Genomic DNA, 19674 nt, shown 5'->3' with positions numbered 1-19674 from the left:
CCGAGCATCAGTATGGGGAAGAAAGGTGATTTGAGTGCCTTTGAACGTGGCATGGTTGTTGGTGCCAGAAGGGCTGGTCTGAGTATTTCAGAAACTGCTGATCTACTGGGATTTTCACGCACAACCATCTCTAGGGTTTACAGAGAATGGTCCGAAAAAGAAAAAAAATCCAGTGAGCGGCAGTTCTGTGGGCGGAAATGCCTTGTTGATGCCAGAGGTCAGAGGAGAATGGGCAGACTGGTTCGAGCTGATAGAAAGGCAACAGTGACTCAAATCGCCACCCGTTACAACCAAGGTAGGCCTAAGAGCATCTCTGAACGCACAGTGCGTCGAACTTTGAGGCAGATGGGCTACAGCAGCAGAAGACCACACCGGGTACCACTCCTTTCAGCTAAGAACAGGAAACTGAGGCTACAATTTGTACAAGTTCATCGAAATTGGACAGTAGAAGATTGGAAAAACGTTGCTTGGTCTGATGAGTCTCGATTTCTGCTGCGACATTCGGATGGTAGGGTCAGAATTTAGCGTAAACAACATGAAAGCATGGATCCATCCTGCCTTGTATGGAGCATCTTTGGGATGTGCAGCCGACAAATCTGCGGCAACTGTGTGATGCCATCATGTCAATATGGACCAAAATCTCTGAGGAATGCTTCCAGCACCTTGTTGAATCTATGCCACGAAGAATTGAGGCAGTTCTGAAGGCAAAAGGGGGTCCAACCCGTTACTAGCATGGTGTACCTAATAAAGTGGCCGGTGAGTGTATATACTATGTGGCTGTGCTATATACTACATGGCTGTGTTATATACTATGTGGCTGTGTTATAAACTATGTGGCTGTGCTATATACTAAGTGGCTGTGCTAAGCGCAATGTACATACATACATACATATTCTAGAATACCCGATGCGTTAGAATCGGGCCACCAGCTAGTTTTTTATAAATGTAAATATTATCATTTATACATATCTTTGTAATATCTGCTTTATTTCATGTGACATAGAATTGTTTCCATTCCTAATTACTTTTTCCGCCTTTCACATTTCAGCATTCTGGCAAACCTTCAGTCAGAATTTGTGTTTCCTGTAGTGTGGTTAAATGAGGTAAGCAGGTGAAGACTTTCTACTTGGAAAAAAATTGCCTAGTGCATTTATTTCTAAACGTCTAAATAATCCTCACCCTTGAAAAAAAAAAACATAGTAAAAATTCTATGTAGCCAAGTTTTATGTCTTTATATAGTTCTAGAAATCCTGGAGGAAAACTAATATGGTAAAGCTGCCTATCTGTGGAGCAGTTGGATGTGAAATTATTTTACTACTTGCAACCATAACCATTGGATTAACGTTGTTGGAACCCAGCTGACAGACTAACATGTAGGGAACCTCCAACAGATGAATAGCGATCCTTTTGCGCTCTAGAAATAAGTCGCTACCAGAGATGTCTGGCAGTGGGTGGATCAAAGAGAACACAGGAGCTCTCAGCAGAGCAAGTTCTCCTCTGTATCAAACCATTATTCAGCTTACATCTATCTAAGGTGTGTGGGAGGCTTATGAAAGCTGAAAAATAAGCTGGTGCTCTCTCTTGACAACCCCACATGCAAAAAGAGGGAAGAGAACTACTGCTAGTCATCATGGTCATCAGGTTATCTCCCAAGAAAGCAATAGATTCAGACTTTTCAATTTCAACTGACCAAATGAAAAGTCCCCCATACTTATTAAATGGTCGGCCACTGCTGCCGATATCATTATTTGGTTGGTTTTAATCTCATATATAGAGTCCTTACGAAGCAACTTAATTTTAATCAAATTTTATTGAGGAATATTTTTAAGGGTATGCACATTATTAAGTGTGGTGACATTTTTATTGCATAAGCCAGAACACTGTGACTAGTGGGGACCTAACCTCATTGAGAGATCAAAGCGATGGAGGACCATTCCCCATTTTTCCTACCCAGCAGTGTTTCCAATCATTTGCTATGCAGGAAAGTGCATTACAGCTCTATTACAGTGAATCTAGCCGTGTTTTTGTTCCATGCTAAGAGTTTGTCCAGGATTCTTGCTAGTCAGGGAAAAACAAAAGGGGATACCCTTTTCTTCAACGGAGTGGTTCAGGTTACACGTAATTAGATCTCCATCAATAGGAAAAGAATCACATAAACTTGCAATACACTACCACATACTTTAGTGAGACACCCTCCCCGTTACTGATTACTTGACACGCTAACTGAATGGAGGGTCCTGTGCTTTTATTATTTCTGAATTTAAAGAGAAAGTGTCAGGTACTACATTTTTAGATTTAAAAGTTGGATTTAAGTAAACTGGCACTAAATAATGTTTGACTTTTTTACGTGGTGCTGTTTATTCTTTGCTTAAAAAAACTTCCCACATTGGATGTCCAACACATTCTTCCTATATTTCCAGTATAGACCGTACACCAGGGATTGAGTGCCTTGCAGCAGCTGAAATGAAAGGGAGTCCATTATCAGAGAAATGCAATAGATTTTTAGAGTCTTCACGAAGTGACCATGTACAGCCCCTCCACCAGAGACCAGGGATTTGCATACCTAGTCTTATCTGGGTATATAGTTTATAGTGTTGCTATCCTACATTATCTGGTTCTCGAGCAATACAATAAAGTTGTTGTTAACTCACCCAACCTCTAATATTTATGATGATGCTCCTCATCGTGTGTCTGTATGTACAGAGAAGTTTATAGAGAACATGAAGTATCAGCCTGGTGTGCCTGCTTAAGTGGGCAGATGAAAACTGTAATATTTCAAGATATTTCATGCATTGCAAAAAATATTTCCTTTGAATTGTGACTTTCAATTGCCACATACTGACATATCTCTCTATCGTTCTATCTACTCTATCTATCTATCTATCTATCTATCTATCTATCTATCTATCTATCTATCTAATCTCTTTTCTCTCTGGCTATCTATCTATTATATCTCTATCTCTTATCTGTCTATGCTATCTCTTATCTATCTCTTATGTATGCATCTATTCTATCTATCTCTTATCTATCTATCTACCTATGTCTATCTATCTACCTATGTCTATCTATCTATCTATCTATCTATCTATCTATCTATCTATCTATCTATCTATCTATCTATTATCTCTTTATCTATGCTATGTCTTATCTGTCTCTTATCTATCTATCTACTGTAAAAAAAATGTACATATATATTGTGTAGAGTTGTCTAAAATTCACTACAGGAATATGTCTCTGCTTTGTTTTCTTCCAGACTGCCATGATTGATGACGATTCGGTAAATCAATTTAAATCCAGTGTAACTACTCCAATGAATGCCTTAAAGATTGTACAGATTTTATTTCTATGCCTTGGGGGAGTGATATTCCTTGCCTGCTCCATAACACTTTCTGTCAAAAGCTGTAGAGGAAAGTGAGTATAAAGTTATGCTACGTTCTTACAAATTTGTCTGGATTGTAATAATAATAATTCCAAACACAAATTGATTTAGGAGGTGTAACCAGCTGCTCTTGTGGGGTCAGGATGGATAACATTGTGACAAAAGAAGGGTATTTTCTCTGCTTCTCTATGGTCAAAATAGCTAATCCTAAGGGTCCATGTTGTGAACCAAATAGTGGCACTAAAAGACCACCATCGCTAAACTTTTACCGATCAGCAGTCATTTAATAGCCTGCTTAGATTCTTCAGTACAAATAGGCTGCTATTGTTCTCGGCATCACAAGTCCTGTTACACAGAACAATGTGCTGCTGAAAACACTGATTTTTAACCACTGCCTGCCATGTGCAGCGCAAATCAATAGCAGGTGTATGTAGTGGGCTAACGTGGTCATCCCGACCACCCGACCAACACCAAGCAGATAATGGCTGTGACTCATGGCATGGACCTGCTTCTAGCAGCCGGAGGTGGAGAGGAGCGGAGCCCGTGATTCTTAACCTGTTAAATGCCACTTTCTAACAGCGTGACAGCAGCATTAAAGGTGCACCAGAACTGGGGTGCGTCATTCTGTAACGTAATTACAGGGCACCAATGCGTTGCTATGAGCTGTTGAAGACCTGCACTTATCATGGAGGTCCTTTGAAACCTGGCCTATAGCTAATCTTCAAAAAGAGATTGTGATTGTTACTATATGCAGCAATACTGTGGTATTGCTGTGTATCGTACAAGTGATCAGATAATCGCAGGTTTAAGTTTCCTAATGGGAATAAAAAATACAGTAAAATGTAAAAAAAAAAAAGTTTGCAAAAATATAAAAAAATGTTCAAATCATCATCCGTCTCTCCCATTACAAAAAATGTAATAAAAATAAAAAGAATACACATATGTGGTCCAATCTGTCAAAACATAAAGATAATTAACCCAATTAGTAAACACCATAAACAGAAAAAAAATGCCAAAATTGCATCTTTTTAGTCACTACAATACCGTAAAAATTGCTGTAAGTGGTGATCAAAATGTCATATCTATCCCATCATGGTATGAAATGTCCCAATCTACAAAAAATAAGCCTTCAAATGTTATGGGTCTTGGAAAATGGCAACACGAACAAAAAACATTTTTTTTTTTTTATAGAATCTTCAGATTTTTTTCACCACTAAAATAATTTAAAAAATGTACAACATTGTTATCGCCGTAATCGTACTGATCAGGAGAATCATAATGCCAGATAATTTTTACAAAACAATGTACACCATCAAATAAAATCCCCCAAGACTAGGGGACAGAAGAGTAAAAAAAAATATGGCTCTTGGAAGATGGGGAGGAAAACGAAAACACAAAATCGGAAACTGGCCACTGCAGAGAGGGGTTATTCAAGTCTAAAATTCATATAATTCAGAGCCACACATGTGTCGTGATGAGCGGCTCCTTGCGCAAGTGCCCCAGCTTAACTGACTATGCGGCTGGAGTAACTTGTCACAGTGCAGGGCGGAGAGCTGTTCATCACAGCGCATGTGCAGCCCCCGGTTGACAATACACAAGCATCGCTCACCAATGCACTGCGCAAGCTCGGGCTTTTTTAAAGCGGATTTAAGTGACGTCTGTGCAACTCCATTCAATTTGCGTGGGTGGCACCAACCATGACTGAATGAGCAGGTACGATCGAACTACATAAAGTGCTTTTTGCACATGATTACATCACCAATTTTTAATGAAAGAAACATGTTAGTGATGTTAACACTAACAACGCACTGGGGACAGGTTACATGCTAAAAAGGACATGTTCCCCTTAATGTAGATCCTCTTAGATATTTGTCCAATTCTACATATGTAGCTATGTATTGCTAACTCTTTTCAGCTACACATGTGTGTGACGGGGTTTACGACAGAGCAGCAAGAGACACCATGCCGATAAACAATCCAACAAGATTTATTGGAACAGGGAACTGGGATAACACAAATGAAAGTAATTCTGCAGTGTCCGTAATCAGTCCACAATGAATCCACACAAAGGGAGCAGATCCGGGGGCGCCACCCGGCAATCCGATGCCAGGGAAATAGAAATAGTCCTGGAGTGAATTCAATGGCTCCAGCAGATGTGGGCCACTACACAGTCCAACATGACAACTTTTAATCCTCCACACTCTGGCACCAGGATCTCGCCTTAGGGTACCGTCACACATTGAAATTTTCATCGCTGCGACGGCACGATCCGTGACGTCGCAGCGATCGTATGAATATCGCTCCAGCGTCGTAGACTGCGGTCACACGTTGCAATCACGGCGCTGGAGCGATGCCGAAGTCCCCGGTAACCAGGGTAAACATCGGGTAACTAAGCGCGGCCCTGCGCTTAGTTACCCGATGTTTACCCTGGTTACCAGCGTAAACGTAAAAAAACAAACAGTACATACTCACCCGTCTGTGTCCTTCAGGTCCGTTGCCGTCTGCTTCCTGCTCTGAGTGCAGCCGTACACTGAGAGCAGATCGCAGCACCGCTGTGATCTGCTCTCACTTTCCGGCCGGCACTCAGAGCAGGAAGCAGACGGCAAGGGACCTGAAGGACACCGACGGGTGAGCATGTACGGTTTGTTTTTTTACGTTTACGCTTGTAACCAGGGTAAACATCGGGTTACTAAGCGCGGCCCTGCGCTTAGTTACCCGATGTTTACCCTGGTTACAAGCGAAGACATCGCTGGATCGCTGTCACACACAACGATCCAGCGATGTCAGCGGGTGATCAAGCGACGAAAGAAAGTTCCATACGATCTGCTACGACGTACGATTCTCAGCAGGATCCCTGATCGCTGCTGCGTGTCAGACACTGCGATATCGTAACGATATCGCTAGAACGTCACGAATCGTAACGTCGTAGCGATGGAAATTTCAATGTGTGACGGTACCCTAAGCATAAGATCCCAACTCTTCCCAGGTCACCTCACAACTGAATCAGCCAACACAGGAGTCTATTGTTCTGTGTCCTGGGATCCACCCTTCCATGGGGGAGGGCTCCGCCCACTGGTTGTTGACTCAAGCCTGATTACTTGGCAGTCCAGGGACACAGGCCGGGGGAGGGACATGCTGTTACAATGTGTTTATGACCAAAGGTCTACAACATTCTTAAGGTTTGACAGTCAGAGTTTCAGATGGTACTACTGAACTTAGTAAGAAATGTAGTATCTCACAGATTTACAACACAACACTGGAAATATTGACAGCTCCATACTTGCTGCTTAGCAGAGTACAATCTTTCATGCGCAATAAGAATAAAGGTATGTTCACTCCAGACTGAATTGCTGCCAGAGAAATTTCTGCAACAAATTAACCAGAAACTGAGGAGACATCAGCAACAGCAAATTCACACCAACTTATGTGGATAATGCAAGCTAACAAAACAAACACCTTTATTAACCTTTTATGCCTCCTTGGTCATCTGCAGGTTTTTGCACAATGTATCCAATTGTGATTACATCTCATACCATGTGATGACTTCAGCCTGTGATTACATCTCATCCCATGTGTCCACTGCAGCCAGTGATTACATCTCATCCCATGTGATCACTGCAGCCTGTGATTACATCTCATACCATGTGACGACTGCAGCCTGTGATTACATCTCATCCCATGTGTCCACTGCAGCCTGTGATTACATCTCATACCATGTGACGACTGCAGCCTGTGATTACATCTCATCCCATGTGTCCACTGCAGCCTGTGATTATATCTCATCCCATGTTACCACTGCAGCCAGTGATTACATCTCAACCCATGTGACCACTGCAGCCAGTGATTACATCTCATCCCATGTGACCACTGCAGCCTGTGATTAACTGTAAAACTCATATGGAACTAGACATCATCATTGAAGGCTGCGTTATACGAAGACCAAGCAAGGAATCCACAAACTGCTAGGGAGAGTGCATATTTTTTAATATTTTCAACTTTGTTATTTATTTAGAAAATCCCCACCAAAATTTCATAGAATCACAGAAGAGTAGAGTTGGAAGGGACCTCCTGGGTCATCTGGTCCAAACCCCTGCTCGAAGCAGGATTCACTAAATCATCCCAGACAGATGTCTGTCCAGTCTCTGTTTCAGAACTTCCATGGAAGGAGAACTCACCACCTCTTGTGGCAGCCTGTTCCACTCATTGATCACCCTAAGTTTTTTCTAATATCTAATCTACAATGTGACAGCCCTTGAGATATTTGTAGACTGCTATTATGTCTCCTCTCAGTCTTCTTTTTTGCAAGCTAAACATTCCCAGATCCTGTAACCGTTCCTTATAGGACATGGTTTGCAGACCGGTCACCATTCTGGTCGCTCTTCTCTGAACTTGCTCCCGTTTGTTGATGTCTTTTTTAAAATGTGGTGCCCAAAAATGGACACAGTATTCCAGATGAGGTCTGACCAAAGAGGAGTACAGGGCAATAATGACTTCGCCTGATTTAGACCAGGGGTCTAAAACTGCATTCCTCGAGGGCCTCAGACCATGCGTGTTTTCAAGATTTCCTTCGCATTGCACAAGGTGCAACTAAATTATCACCTGTGCAATACAATAAAATCCTGAAAACATGACCTGTTTGTGGCCCTTGAGGAATGCAGTTTGAGACCTCTGATCTAGACTGTATGCTTCTGTTAATACATCTCAGAATTGTATTTGCCCTTTTTGCTGCTGCATCACACTGTTGACTCATGTTCAGTCTGTGATCTATTAGTATACCCAAGTCTTTTTTCACATGTGCTGTTGCTTTTCCCTATTCCTCCCATTCTGTATATGCTTTATTCATTTTTATTGCCCAGATGTAGTACTTTGCATTTTTCCTTGATAACCCCTTTCTGACCTTGGATGGGCTAGTACGTTCGAGTTCAGAATCCCCGCTTTGATGCGGGCTCCATCGGTGCTGCTATTAACTAGTTAAATGCAGCTGTCAAATGCTGACAGTGGCATTTAACTAGCGCTTTGAGCCATCGGGCCAGAAATGATCCCATCGCTGACCCCTGTCGCGTGATCGGGGTCAGCGATGCGTTGGCATGACAACCAGAGGTCTATTGAAGACCCTGTGGTCGGCGCTCATAGCAATGCAGTAAACCTACTACATAGGAGCAATCTATGCATCGCTCCTATGTAGCAGAGCCGATTTAGTTGTGCCAGCTTCTAGCTTCCCAAGGAGGCTATTGAAGCATGGCAAAAGTAAAAAAGTTTTAAAAAATATGAAACAAATAAAAAAAATATAAAAGTTTAAATCACCCCCCTTTCGCCCCATTCAAAATAAAATAAAAAAATCAAACATATACATATTTGGTATTGCCGCATTCAGAATTGCCCGATCTATCAATAAAAAAAGGAGTAGCCTGATCGCTAAACGGCGTACCAAGAAAAAAATTTGAAACACCAAAATTACGTTTTTTTGGTTGCCACGACATTGCATTAAAATGCAATAATGGGTGATCAAAAGAATGTATCTGCATCACAATGGCATCATTAAAAACCACAGCTTGGCGTGCAAAAAATAAGCCCTCACCCAACCCAATATCACGAAAAATAGAGACGCTACGCGTATTGGAAAATTGCGCATTTTTTAATTTTTTTTTAGCAAAGTTTGGAATTTTTTACCACTTATATAAACAATAACCTAGACATGTCTGATGTCGATGAACTCGTAATGACGTGGACAGTAGTGTTGAGCATTCCGATACTGCAAGTATCGGGTATCGGCCGATACTTGCTGTATCGGAATTCCGATACCGGGATTCCGATACTCTTGTGGTATCGGGTATCGGGTATCGCAACAACATTAATGTTAAAATGTGTAAAAGAGAGAATTAAAATAAAAAATATCGCTATACTCACCTCTCCGACGCAGCCGGGACTTCAGCGAGGGAACCGGCAGCGTTGTTTGTTTAAAATTCGCGCTATTACTTGGTTACGTGAATTCCCGGCTTGTGATTGGTCAGGTCGGCCATGTTGCCGGGACGCGGACCAATCACAGCAAGCCGTGACGAAATTACGTCACGGCTTGCTGTGATTGGTCCGCGTCCCGGCAATATGGCCGCCCTGACCAATCACAAGCCGTGACGTCACGGGAGGCTGGACACGCGCCCATTTTAAAATGAGCGCGTCCAGCCTCCCGGCTTGTGATTGGTTGACCGCGGCACAACCAATCACAAGCTGTGACGTCACGGGAGGCTGGACACGCGCCCATTTTAAAATGAGCGCGTCCAGCCTCCCGGCTTGTGATTGGTTGACCGCGGCGCAACCAATCACAAGCCGTGACGTCACGGGAGGCTGGACACGCGCCCATTTTAAAATGAGCGCGTGTCCAGCCTCCCGTGACGTCACGGCTTGTGATTGGTCAGGGCGGCCATATTGCCGGGACGCGGACCAATCACAGCAAGCCGTGACGTAATTTCGTCACGGCTTGCTGTGATTGGTCCGCGTCCCGGCAACATGGCCGACCTGACCAATCACAAGCCGGGAATTCACGTAACCAAGTAATAGCGCGAATTTTAAACAAACAACGCTGCCGGTTCCCTCGCTGAAGTCCCGGCTGCGTCGGAGAGGTGAGTATAGCGATATTTTTTATTTTAATTCTTTCTTTTACACATTTATATGGTTCCCAGGGCCTGAAGGAGAGTTTCCTCTCCTTCAGACCCTGGGAACCATCAGGATACCGTCCGATACATGAGTCCCATTGACTTGTATTGGTATCGGGTATCGGTATCGGATTGGATCCGATATTTTGCCGGTATCGGCCGATACTTTCCGATACCGATACTTTCAAGTATCGGACGGTATCGCTCAACACTAGTGGACAGTCAAAATGGCAGGTCAGTTTTAGCATTTAGTGAACCTAGCAAAAAAGCCAAACAAAAAAACAAGTGTGGGATTGCACTTTTTTTGCAATTTTGCCGCACTTGGAATTTTTTTCCCGTTTTCTAGTACACGACATGCTAAAACCAATGATAAGCCCTCACATGGCCATATTGATGGAAAAATAAAAATGTTATGGCTCTGGGAAGGAGGGGAGCGAAAAACGAAAATGCAAACTGAAAAAAGTTGGGATCATGAAGGGGTTAAAAACCATTCTGTTAGTTGCTGCCCACTGCTCCAGTTTATTTGTATCTTTTTGAATCCTCTCTCTTCTCTAGTATTAGCTATCCCTCCTAGCTTTGTGTCATTAGCAAATTTAATCAGTGTACCCTTAATTCCTTCATCTAAATCATTGATAAAGATGTTGAACAATATAGGGCCCAGGACAGAACCCTGTCCATGTGGATTCTTTCCAATATTTTTTACAACATACATTACAAGGTCAAATTCATAAAAAAATTACCTTTTCAGACAAAAATTTGAACTTGTTAAGTACAGACTAGGTTATAGACTACTGAAGTATAAGTCTTACATGGTCTTAAAATGCACTTAATTAGATATGGGCCAGAAAAGTAAATGAGGACATATGTATGGGCAGCTGAATGCAGTCGCATATCAGCTGCTTACATTCAGTAGACCATTTCAGTAGGTGTGGTGCGAATGTAATGTTCCATCCTGAGCTTTCTAAAGGAAAATGTTGGCATAATAGTTGTAACTGATATAATCTCTATAGTAACAAATTTTTTTAATATATTTAGAGGCAATATATGACTGATACCTGTCCCTCAAGCACAGAATAGGCTCTTGGGCCAAATACAGCTTTCACACTTTGCATACTGTATCTGTATTTAATGTTATAGTGCAGATAAAATGTTCTTTCTGTTTTTAAACTTTAAAGAAGCACTCCTCCCATCAAAGTTTTTATCCTCTTAATATATTTCAATCATCATATTATAGAGCACTGTGTACCTACAATTGCTCATTTTACCCTTCTACCCAGTTAATTCTTCCCTTTTCCATTAGGTCTATGACATCACGGGATTGAAAACTGACTAGCTGAATCCTTCTAAGCTCTATGTAAAAACAGGAAGTAAATTTTGCCTCTGAGTCATAAGTCAATGAAAAAATCCCTGTCAAGGGGGAGGAGGGAACAGCTTGGCGAATGATACATGACGGAAAACAGACTTCCTGTTTCTACATAGAGCAAAGAGAATAATTAGCTGGGTAGAAAGGCAAAATGAGCAATTGTAAGTACACATTGCTATATAATATGAATTGCAATATATTAGGAGGATAACAACTTTGATGGGATAAGTTTATCATTATCACCTATTCAAAAGATAATTTAGAGCTAGTTTGGAGTCTGATAGAGGCCCGACTACAACTTCATTTATTTTCTATTTTGCTCAGCATTATCTGACTGCCCTATAGAGATTAAATGGAAAGATGGTCCAGCTTGCATACTGCCATTCCATTGTACCTGGAGTAAAAGGTACCCGTTCTGCTGATCGGTGCAGGTCCCAACGGTCAGACCCCCATCAATCTCTAAGTTATCACCTATCCTTTGGATAGGTGATAAATTATCTTCACCTGACAACTCCTTGTTCATACTAAATGCTTTTCTTTTTTTCTTCAGGAAGGTGTAAACAAGTCCCATAACTGCTGATATGACAGAAACCTGAGAGAAAAGTCCCAGCAGATAAATGTTAATAGAAGAAATGAAGAAAAAAAAGAAAAAATAAGCTACTCCACCATAACATTTATAGTCCCAAAATATCAAAATGAAAATATATCAACCATTCACAAGTCAATATATGTCCATAGTCAAGATATATATTTATATATGGTCTAGTGAATAAAAGGGACAAGTATGATAACTGTGTATTATATTGCAATGTGTTGTTTTGTAGCTGTACTAAGAATATAGCTATGAATAATACACTATTATATTTGTACATTATGTTTGAAATGTCTTTTAGTGCATTATGCAATACGGCTGAATGTTAACATGAAGACATTTTACAATTTAGATTAAAATGTAATATGTTTGTATACTTTATAACAGATATTGAGATATACTTTGTGCATGTCATGTAATATACTACATTCTTTATATTTATCAACTTGAGTGATTATATTCATTTATCAGCTTTTAAAGGGAATATGTCACCTACTTTTTCATATATAAGCTGCGGCCACCGCCATTAGGGGCTTATCTACAGCATTCTGTAATGCTGTAGATAAGCCCCCGATGTAACCTGAAAGATAAGAAAAACAAGTTAGATTATACTCACCTGGGGGGCGGTCCGGTACAGTCCGGTCCGATGGGCGTCGTGGTCTGGGTCCGGTGCCTCCCATCTTCATGCGATGACATCCTCTTCCTTGCTTCCTGTCGCGGCTCCTGCACAGGCATACTTTATCTGCCCTGTTGATGGCAGCGCAAACTACTGCAGTGCGCAGGCGCTGGGCTTCTCGGACCTTTCCCGGCACCTGTGCATTGCAGTACTATGAATGAATTCAATGTGAATGACGCCTTTGATGTGAAAAAATCAAGCAATCATGGAATTCAAATTTGATTTCACTTGCTGTGCTTTTTTGGTCTGGGCGATGAGGCGGTCTTCTACTGGCCGGACTGCTGTTTTGTTTCAGGATCATAGGCATAACACCAACATTCATCCCCTGTGATGACTTTTGACAAAACCCGTATAATTCAAAACAACTGGTGCACAACCATACAACAATTATATATAGGGGGTGCAAGTAGTAGAATAAACTAAACGGAAAAAAACAGAGAAGGAAAGACACTACTACAATATGCACACCACCTTATAATCATATAACAAAATATACTTTATTGGCACATATTAAAACACAATTAAAAACACTATAGCACTACAATCAGCCTGGATACATAATATACATCCATATAATGCAGCCTGTTAAGTTAAGCACAACAATATGCACAACAATTAACCTCAGACCACCCTGCTTAGTTGGCTCATGGGGATATATGAACACCAACATAAAGGATCATGCCATGATAAAAAGCACTGGGGTATTATACAAACCAATGCTTGAAGGAAACAGGCTGGAGGACCCAGGAGGATTAGTAGGCCATAGCCCCACGCTTATCGCCTCCCAAATGAGGCTTCGTCAGGGGAAGTAAGAAGTAAGCCAATTCCTAAGTATATATATATATATAATTGATAGGTACTTAATAGCCTACCGCTGTGGAGCAGTGAAGTGCCCTGGAACCGGAACAGAATCACCGGCCCGCATGACGCTGGAAGACCAGAACAAAACACGCATGCGCAGGGTAACACCTAGCGGTGGAATCAGTAGCAGGGTCCGCCGTCACAAACAGGGCTGCCGTGACATGAGCCGCGCATGCGTAAATAGTTAGCCCAATAATAGCAGGGAGGTGAACAGCCGATAGACATGAAAGGCAGAGTACGTACCTCCCCCAGGCCTGTGTGCGTCCACACCAAAACATGTACCCCCCAAAAAAAACGCACGCCCAGAAAACAAGTCCCGCGCGAGCGCTGCAAGGAGGGTAATACAGGGGAGGGTAAAAAAGGAAAAGAAGAAAAAGCGGACATGAAACATATTAGATAGCTATAGGACCAACAGGTCTAAATAAAGCCAGGACCAGCCTGATAATGTGGCATGATTGGGGAAAAAAAAAAATATATATATACATATATATATATGTATATATACATACACCTATGTAGACTTAGGGGAAGAGGCCACCCAGAGATGGATTATAAAAAGGAGGGTGGCATGTGTTTAAACCCGCATACGTATAATAAACAGGCCGGGTAACAGGGTAGGGTATAGTGGCTGGGGTGTAATAAAAATAAAGGAGCATCATGGGCTACATACATATGTGTCCGAACAGGAACCCATGCCGACACACAATAGCACCCAACATGCTCATCTCATACAGTCAAACAACCCACACCATATCCCCGGGGATCAAACGAGCCAACAGATAACATTCACTCGAACCTATAGCGACATATATAATCGAACACCAGTTCCAGATTAAATAATCACTTTATTATACATAAATATATAAAGACATAAGACATATTTATACTCCTATTACTTTTGACAAAACATCAGGGTCAGTTTGTGCCTGTCCTTTCATTTCCTGACCCACTCTCAGACAGTTCTCCCTCTAGTAATCGGAAAGCAGTCGTGGAATAAACTTTGCTGTGATGCGTCTCATGTTGAAATCTTCAGGTAGGATCCCATAAGCTTTGATGTAGATGTTGATGTTGTTGATGTTCACACGTTGCTCCGGGTATGTGCACACGTTCAGGATTTCTTGCAGAAATTTCCTGAAGAAAACCGGAAATTTTCTGCAAGAAATCCGCATTTTTTTTTTTGCGTTTTTTTTCCGTTTTTTTCGCGTTTTTTTAGCATTCTGCAAGCGTAATTAGCTTGCAGAATGCTAAAGTTTTCCAAGCGATCTGTAGCATCGCTTGGAAAACTGACTGACAGGTTGGTCACACTTGTCAAACATAGCGTTTGACAAGTGTGACCAACTTTTTACTATAGATGCAGCTTATGCAGCATCTATAGTAAATGATAGAATGTTTAAAAATAATAAAAAAAATGGTTATACTCACCCAGACATCTCCTCAGCGGCGTCCGTTCCTCTTCCTATAGCTGGTGTGTGCGCGCAGGACCTTCCATGACGTCGCGGTCATGTGAGCGGTCACGTGAGCGGTCACATGACCGCTCACGACCAATCACAAGACAGTGACGTCATCACAGGTCCTTCACCGCACACCAGCTATGAGAACCGAAGCGGCAGCATACAGCGGTGAGGCGGGAACACTGCGGGGGACATCGAAGGTGAGTATATGACTATTTTTTATTTTAATTCTTTTATTTTTGGCCAATTATATGGTGCCCAGTGCGTGGAGGAGAGTCTCCTCTCCTCCACCCTGGGTACCAACCGCACATAATCTGCTTACTTCCCGCATGGTGTGCACAGCCCCGTGCGGGAAGTAAGCAGATCAATGGACTCCTAGGTGTGCGGAATCCCCGCAATTCCGCATTTTTAATGAACATGTTGCTTTTTTTTCCGCGATGCGATTTTTTCGCTGAAAAAATCGCAACATTTGCACAAAAAATGCGGAGTACACTGTAAATAATAGGAGGCATATGTTAGCGTTTTTTTCGCGTTTTTATCACGTTTTTATAGCGAAAAAACGCGAAAAAAACGCGAAAAATCCTGAACGTGTGCACATGGCCTAACGCTTGACATTGCAAAATAGCAGCCAGCATTACGGAGGGCTTAAGAAAACAATCACTCTGTCCACTGGGATGTTTTCTCATGAGTGCTACTTGGCCAACTAATCAGTGAATGTGTCCCATAAGCTTACCCTGCAGAACAGGGCAGCACTGGCAACCCACTTACCTACTGAAAATAATTTTTTTTTTTGTGTACCTCATATTAGCTAAACACATGAACACTAAGCTACATACACAAGGCACTAATTATATATCTCACAGACATCTATCTATAATCTATTCTCTGCATTTGCACATCTAACACCTAAACAGCTGTCATTTCTCTTCTGCATTTCATTCCAGTTCCATTCTAAATATTTTTCTATCTACTGGCTAACACGGTACCAAGATACATTTCTTTGCTGTATTCCAGTATGTGTCACACGAATGGTGCACGCAGATGCCACACGGCTCACACAGACACGAATAATGCCGGTACTGTTATTTCCAGTTTCGGAATCATCAAGACATGTGAATCAAATGTTACAGCATTAAAAAACTAGAAAAAAAACTAGAAATAAAAAAACATAAAAATGAGAAAATTAATAAATGCCTTTGACCAATATCCTTTGTAACTCTCAATGTAGCTGAAAGTTATAATACATATAGTATATAAGTAAATATACATTTATATAAAATATGGCACACCCACAAAGATTTCCTGAAACCTGACATATTGAAAATTTTCCTAGCCAAGCTATCTGTATAGTGTTTTTCGCCATTGTACAAATGTTGTCATTAAAATGTTAAAGATGTTCTCCAAGAAAATATAAAGTTAAAAAAAGAAAATGTCATTATATATACATTTTTAACTACCGTAATTACCAAATTGTGCCTCTTATCTACAGAGCTAATCAGTATAGAATTAAAATTGTTACACAGACAGAAACTTGTCTTAGAATGTTAGTAGGGCAGCTTCCTGTGAGCATGTGCAAGAGGAAGCTCTGCCCCTCTTGTTGTGTGGAAAGATGATCTCCCAGTGCATATTGTGATCTATTACTAGAGATGGCTAGAGTCTTGCGGTAAGAGGAGGCTGCTCACACTGCTGTCCATTCCTGAATTCTAAGCGGCTGCTGTGAACTGGAGAAAAGTTGTTTTACATACTGATAAACTATCTCCAGGTCACAGTAGCCGCTATGGGTGGAACTTCCTATTGTACATGCTCACCGACACTAGTCCTATTAACATGTAGGACCGGTTTCTGTTAGTGCCATTTGGCCAGTGATTACCTCCCTAGATAAAACAAATTATTTGCTAATTAAAGGAATTTATAATGACATTTTTTATTTGTAATTTTCTATTCTCACAGAACCCATTTAAGGAAGCATTAAATTATCCTTAATAACCCCTTGCTGTGCTCATCGTTTTATGTTACAATGGGAGACTCTTTATAATTATCAACAGGAGAAAGAATTTGTTCTAATAGAGGAAAAGCAAATAGGAAGGTATAAATGGGAGTAAAAAAATGATGATTAGTATTAAATGCTTATAGGGGTTCCTAGGAAATTACGCTGATGGCAGGAAATATGATTTAAAAAAAATAATTATTTGCATAGTAAATTGTCCTGTGGAGATGACATACAGTGGGGCAAAAAAGTATTTAGTCAGTCAGCAAAAGTGCAAGTTCCACCACTTAAAAAAAGATGAGAGGTGTCTGTAATTTACATCATAGGTAGACCTCAACTATGGTAGACAAACTGAGAAAAAAAAATCCAGAAAATCACATTGTCTGTTTTTTTATCATTTTATTTGCATATTATGGTGGAAAATAAGTATTTGGTCAGAAACAAAATTTCATCTCAATACTTTGTAATATGTCCTTTGTTGGCAATGACAGAGGTCAAACGTTTTCTGTAAGTCTTCACAAGGTTGCCACACATTGTTGTTGGTATTTTGGCCCATTCCTCCATGCAGATCTCCTCTAGAGCAGTGATGTTTTTGGCTTTTCGCTTGGCAACACGGACTTTCAACTCCCTCCAAAGGTTTTCTATAGGGTTGAGATCTGGAGACTGGCTAGGCCACTCCAGGACCTTGAAATGCGTCTTACGAAGCCACTCCTTCGTTGCCCTGGCGGTGTGCTTTGGATCATTGTCATGTTGAAAGACCCAGCCACGTTTCATCTTCAATGCCCTTGCTGATGGAAGGAGGTTTGCACTCAAAATCTCACGATACATGGCCCCATTCATTCTTTCATGTACCCGGATCAGTCGTCCTGGCCCCTTTGCAGAGAAACAGCCCCAAAGCATGATGTTTCCACCACCATGCTTTACAGTAGGTATGGTGTTTGATGGATGCAACTCAGTATTCTTTTTCCTCCAAACACGACAAGTTGTGTTTCTACCAAACAGTTCCAGTTTGGTTTCATCAGACCATAGGACATTCTCCCAAAACTCCTCTGGATCATCCAAATGCTCTCTAGCAAACTTCAGACGGGCCCGGACATGTACTGGCTTAATTAACCAATTTTCCAGAAACATCATTGTGACCCCCATATGTCACAAAAAACCATAAACATCCTCCTTATAGATCATAGTTAATAGAAGAGAACAAAGGAAGCTTTCTCAAATATATAAAAGCGATAAATTTATTAGTTACAAAAAACACTCATACAAAAAAGACCAATAAAATAGACATGATACAAAAACACATGAACACGTTATCTGTAAATACCCGTGTACAAAACACAAGAGTGTAAAGAAAGACACCAGGATTAATAGAGGAGCGTACCACATAAACCATTAGCTGTACATGTTCTTAATGTGGACCATAACTAAGGTGCTACCAAGCCAAAATCTCCATGTGTAACTATGAATAAAATACTATGTCTATCACCCTCTGTGTGTCCTATGCCATATGGACACGAGTAGTGAAAGAGCTATAGACCATGCGTTATGTGCACCCTAAGGTCCTAGACACAAAAACCTTGTGGACCCTGGAAACGCTAGTGGTCCTGAAAAAACGGTTATCATATTGAACACATGGGAGGCTGGTCTCACCTGGTATGCGGACGCTCCAGCACGCACCCCGACGCACGTTTCGCTACCTGTAAGTACTTGCTTTATCAAGGGGAATAGTGTGAACACTATTCCCCTTGATAAAGCAAGTACTTACAGGTAGCGAAACGTGCGTCGGGGTGCGTGCTGGAGCGTCCGCATACCAGGTGAGACCAGCCTCCCATGTGTTCAATATGATAACCGTTTTTTCAGGACCACTAGCGTTTCCAGGGTCCACAAGGTTTTTGTGTCTAGGACCTTAGGGTGCACATAACGCATGGTCTATAGCTCTTTCACTACTCGTGTCCATATGGCATAGGACACACAGAGGGTGATAGACATAGTATTTTATTCATAGTTACACATGGAGATTTTGGCTTGGTAGCACCTTAGTTATGGTCCACATTAAGAACATGTACAGCTAATGGTTTATGTGGTACGCTCCTCTATTAATCCTGGTGTCTTTCTTTACACTCTTGTGTTTTGTACACGGGTATTTACAGATAACGTGTTCATGTGTTTTTGTATCATGTCTATTTTATTGGTCTTTTTTGTATGAGTGTTTTTTGTAACTAATAAATTTATCGCTTTTATATATTTGAGAAAGCTTCCTTTGTTCTCTTCTATGTACTGGCTTAAGCAGTGGGACACGTCTGGCACTGCAGGATCTGAGTCCATGGTGGCGTAGTGTGTTACTTATGGTAGGCCTTGTTACATTGGTCCCAGCTCTCTGCAGTTCATTCACTAGGTCCCCCCGCGTGGTTCTGGGATTTTTGCTCACCGTTCTTGTGATCATTCTGACCCCACGGGGTGGGATTTTGCGTGGAGCCCCAGATCGAGGGAGATTATCAGTGGTCTTGTATGTCTTCCATTTTCTAATTATTGCTCCCACTGTTGATTTCTTCACTCCAAGCTGGTTGGCTATTGCAGATTCAGTCTTCCCAGCCTGGTGCAGGGCTACAATTTTGTTTCTGGTGTCCTTTTGACAGCTCTTTGGTCTTCACCATAGTGGAGTTTGGAGTCAGACTGTTTGAGGGTGTGCACAGGTGTCTTTTTATACTGATAACA

General features: G+C 41.4%; 1 protein-coding gene across 1 annotated transcript in view; it reads left to right on the top strand.

Annotated features, from left to right (window-relative positions):
• CD36 (CD36 molecule (CD36 blood group)) overlaps positions 1–12425 on the top strand; it is a 67899-nt gene extending 55474 nt beyond the window's left edge. The window contains exons 11-13 of the mRNA XM_077264677.1: positions 1049–1103; positions 3254–3411; positions 11943–12425. Coding sequence (XP_077120792.1) covers positions 1049–1103; positions 3254–3411; positions 11943–11952 — 223 coding nt within the window. The 3' untranslated portion in view covers positions 11953–12425. The remainder of the gene's footprint in view (positions 1–1048; positions 1104–3253; positions 3412–11942) is intronic.
• Positions 12426–19674: the final 7249 nt, after the last annotated feature.

The sequence above is a fragment of the Ranitomeya variabilis genome, chromosome 5 (genome assembly GCF_051348905.1).
Source record: "Ranitomeya variabilis isolate aRanVar5 chromosome 5, aRanVar5.hap1, whole genome shotgun sequence".
NCBI classification, from domain to species: Eukaryota; Metazoa; Chordata; class Amphibia; order Anura; family Dendrobatidae; genus Ranitomeya; species Ranitomeya variabilis.
Note: the sequence above shows the minus strand (reverse complement) of the source record. Positions and strands in the feature narration are given on the sequence as shown.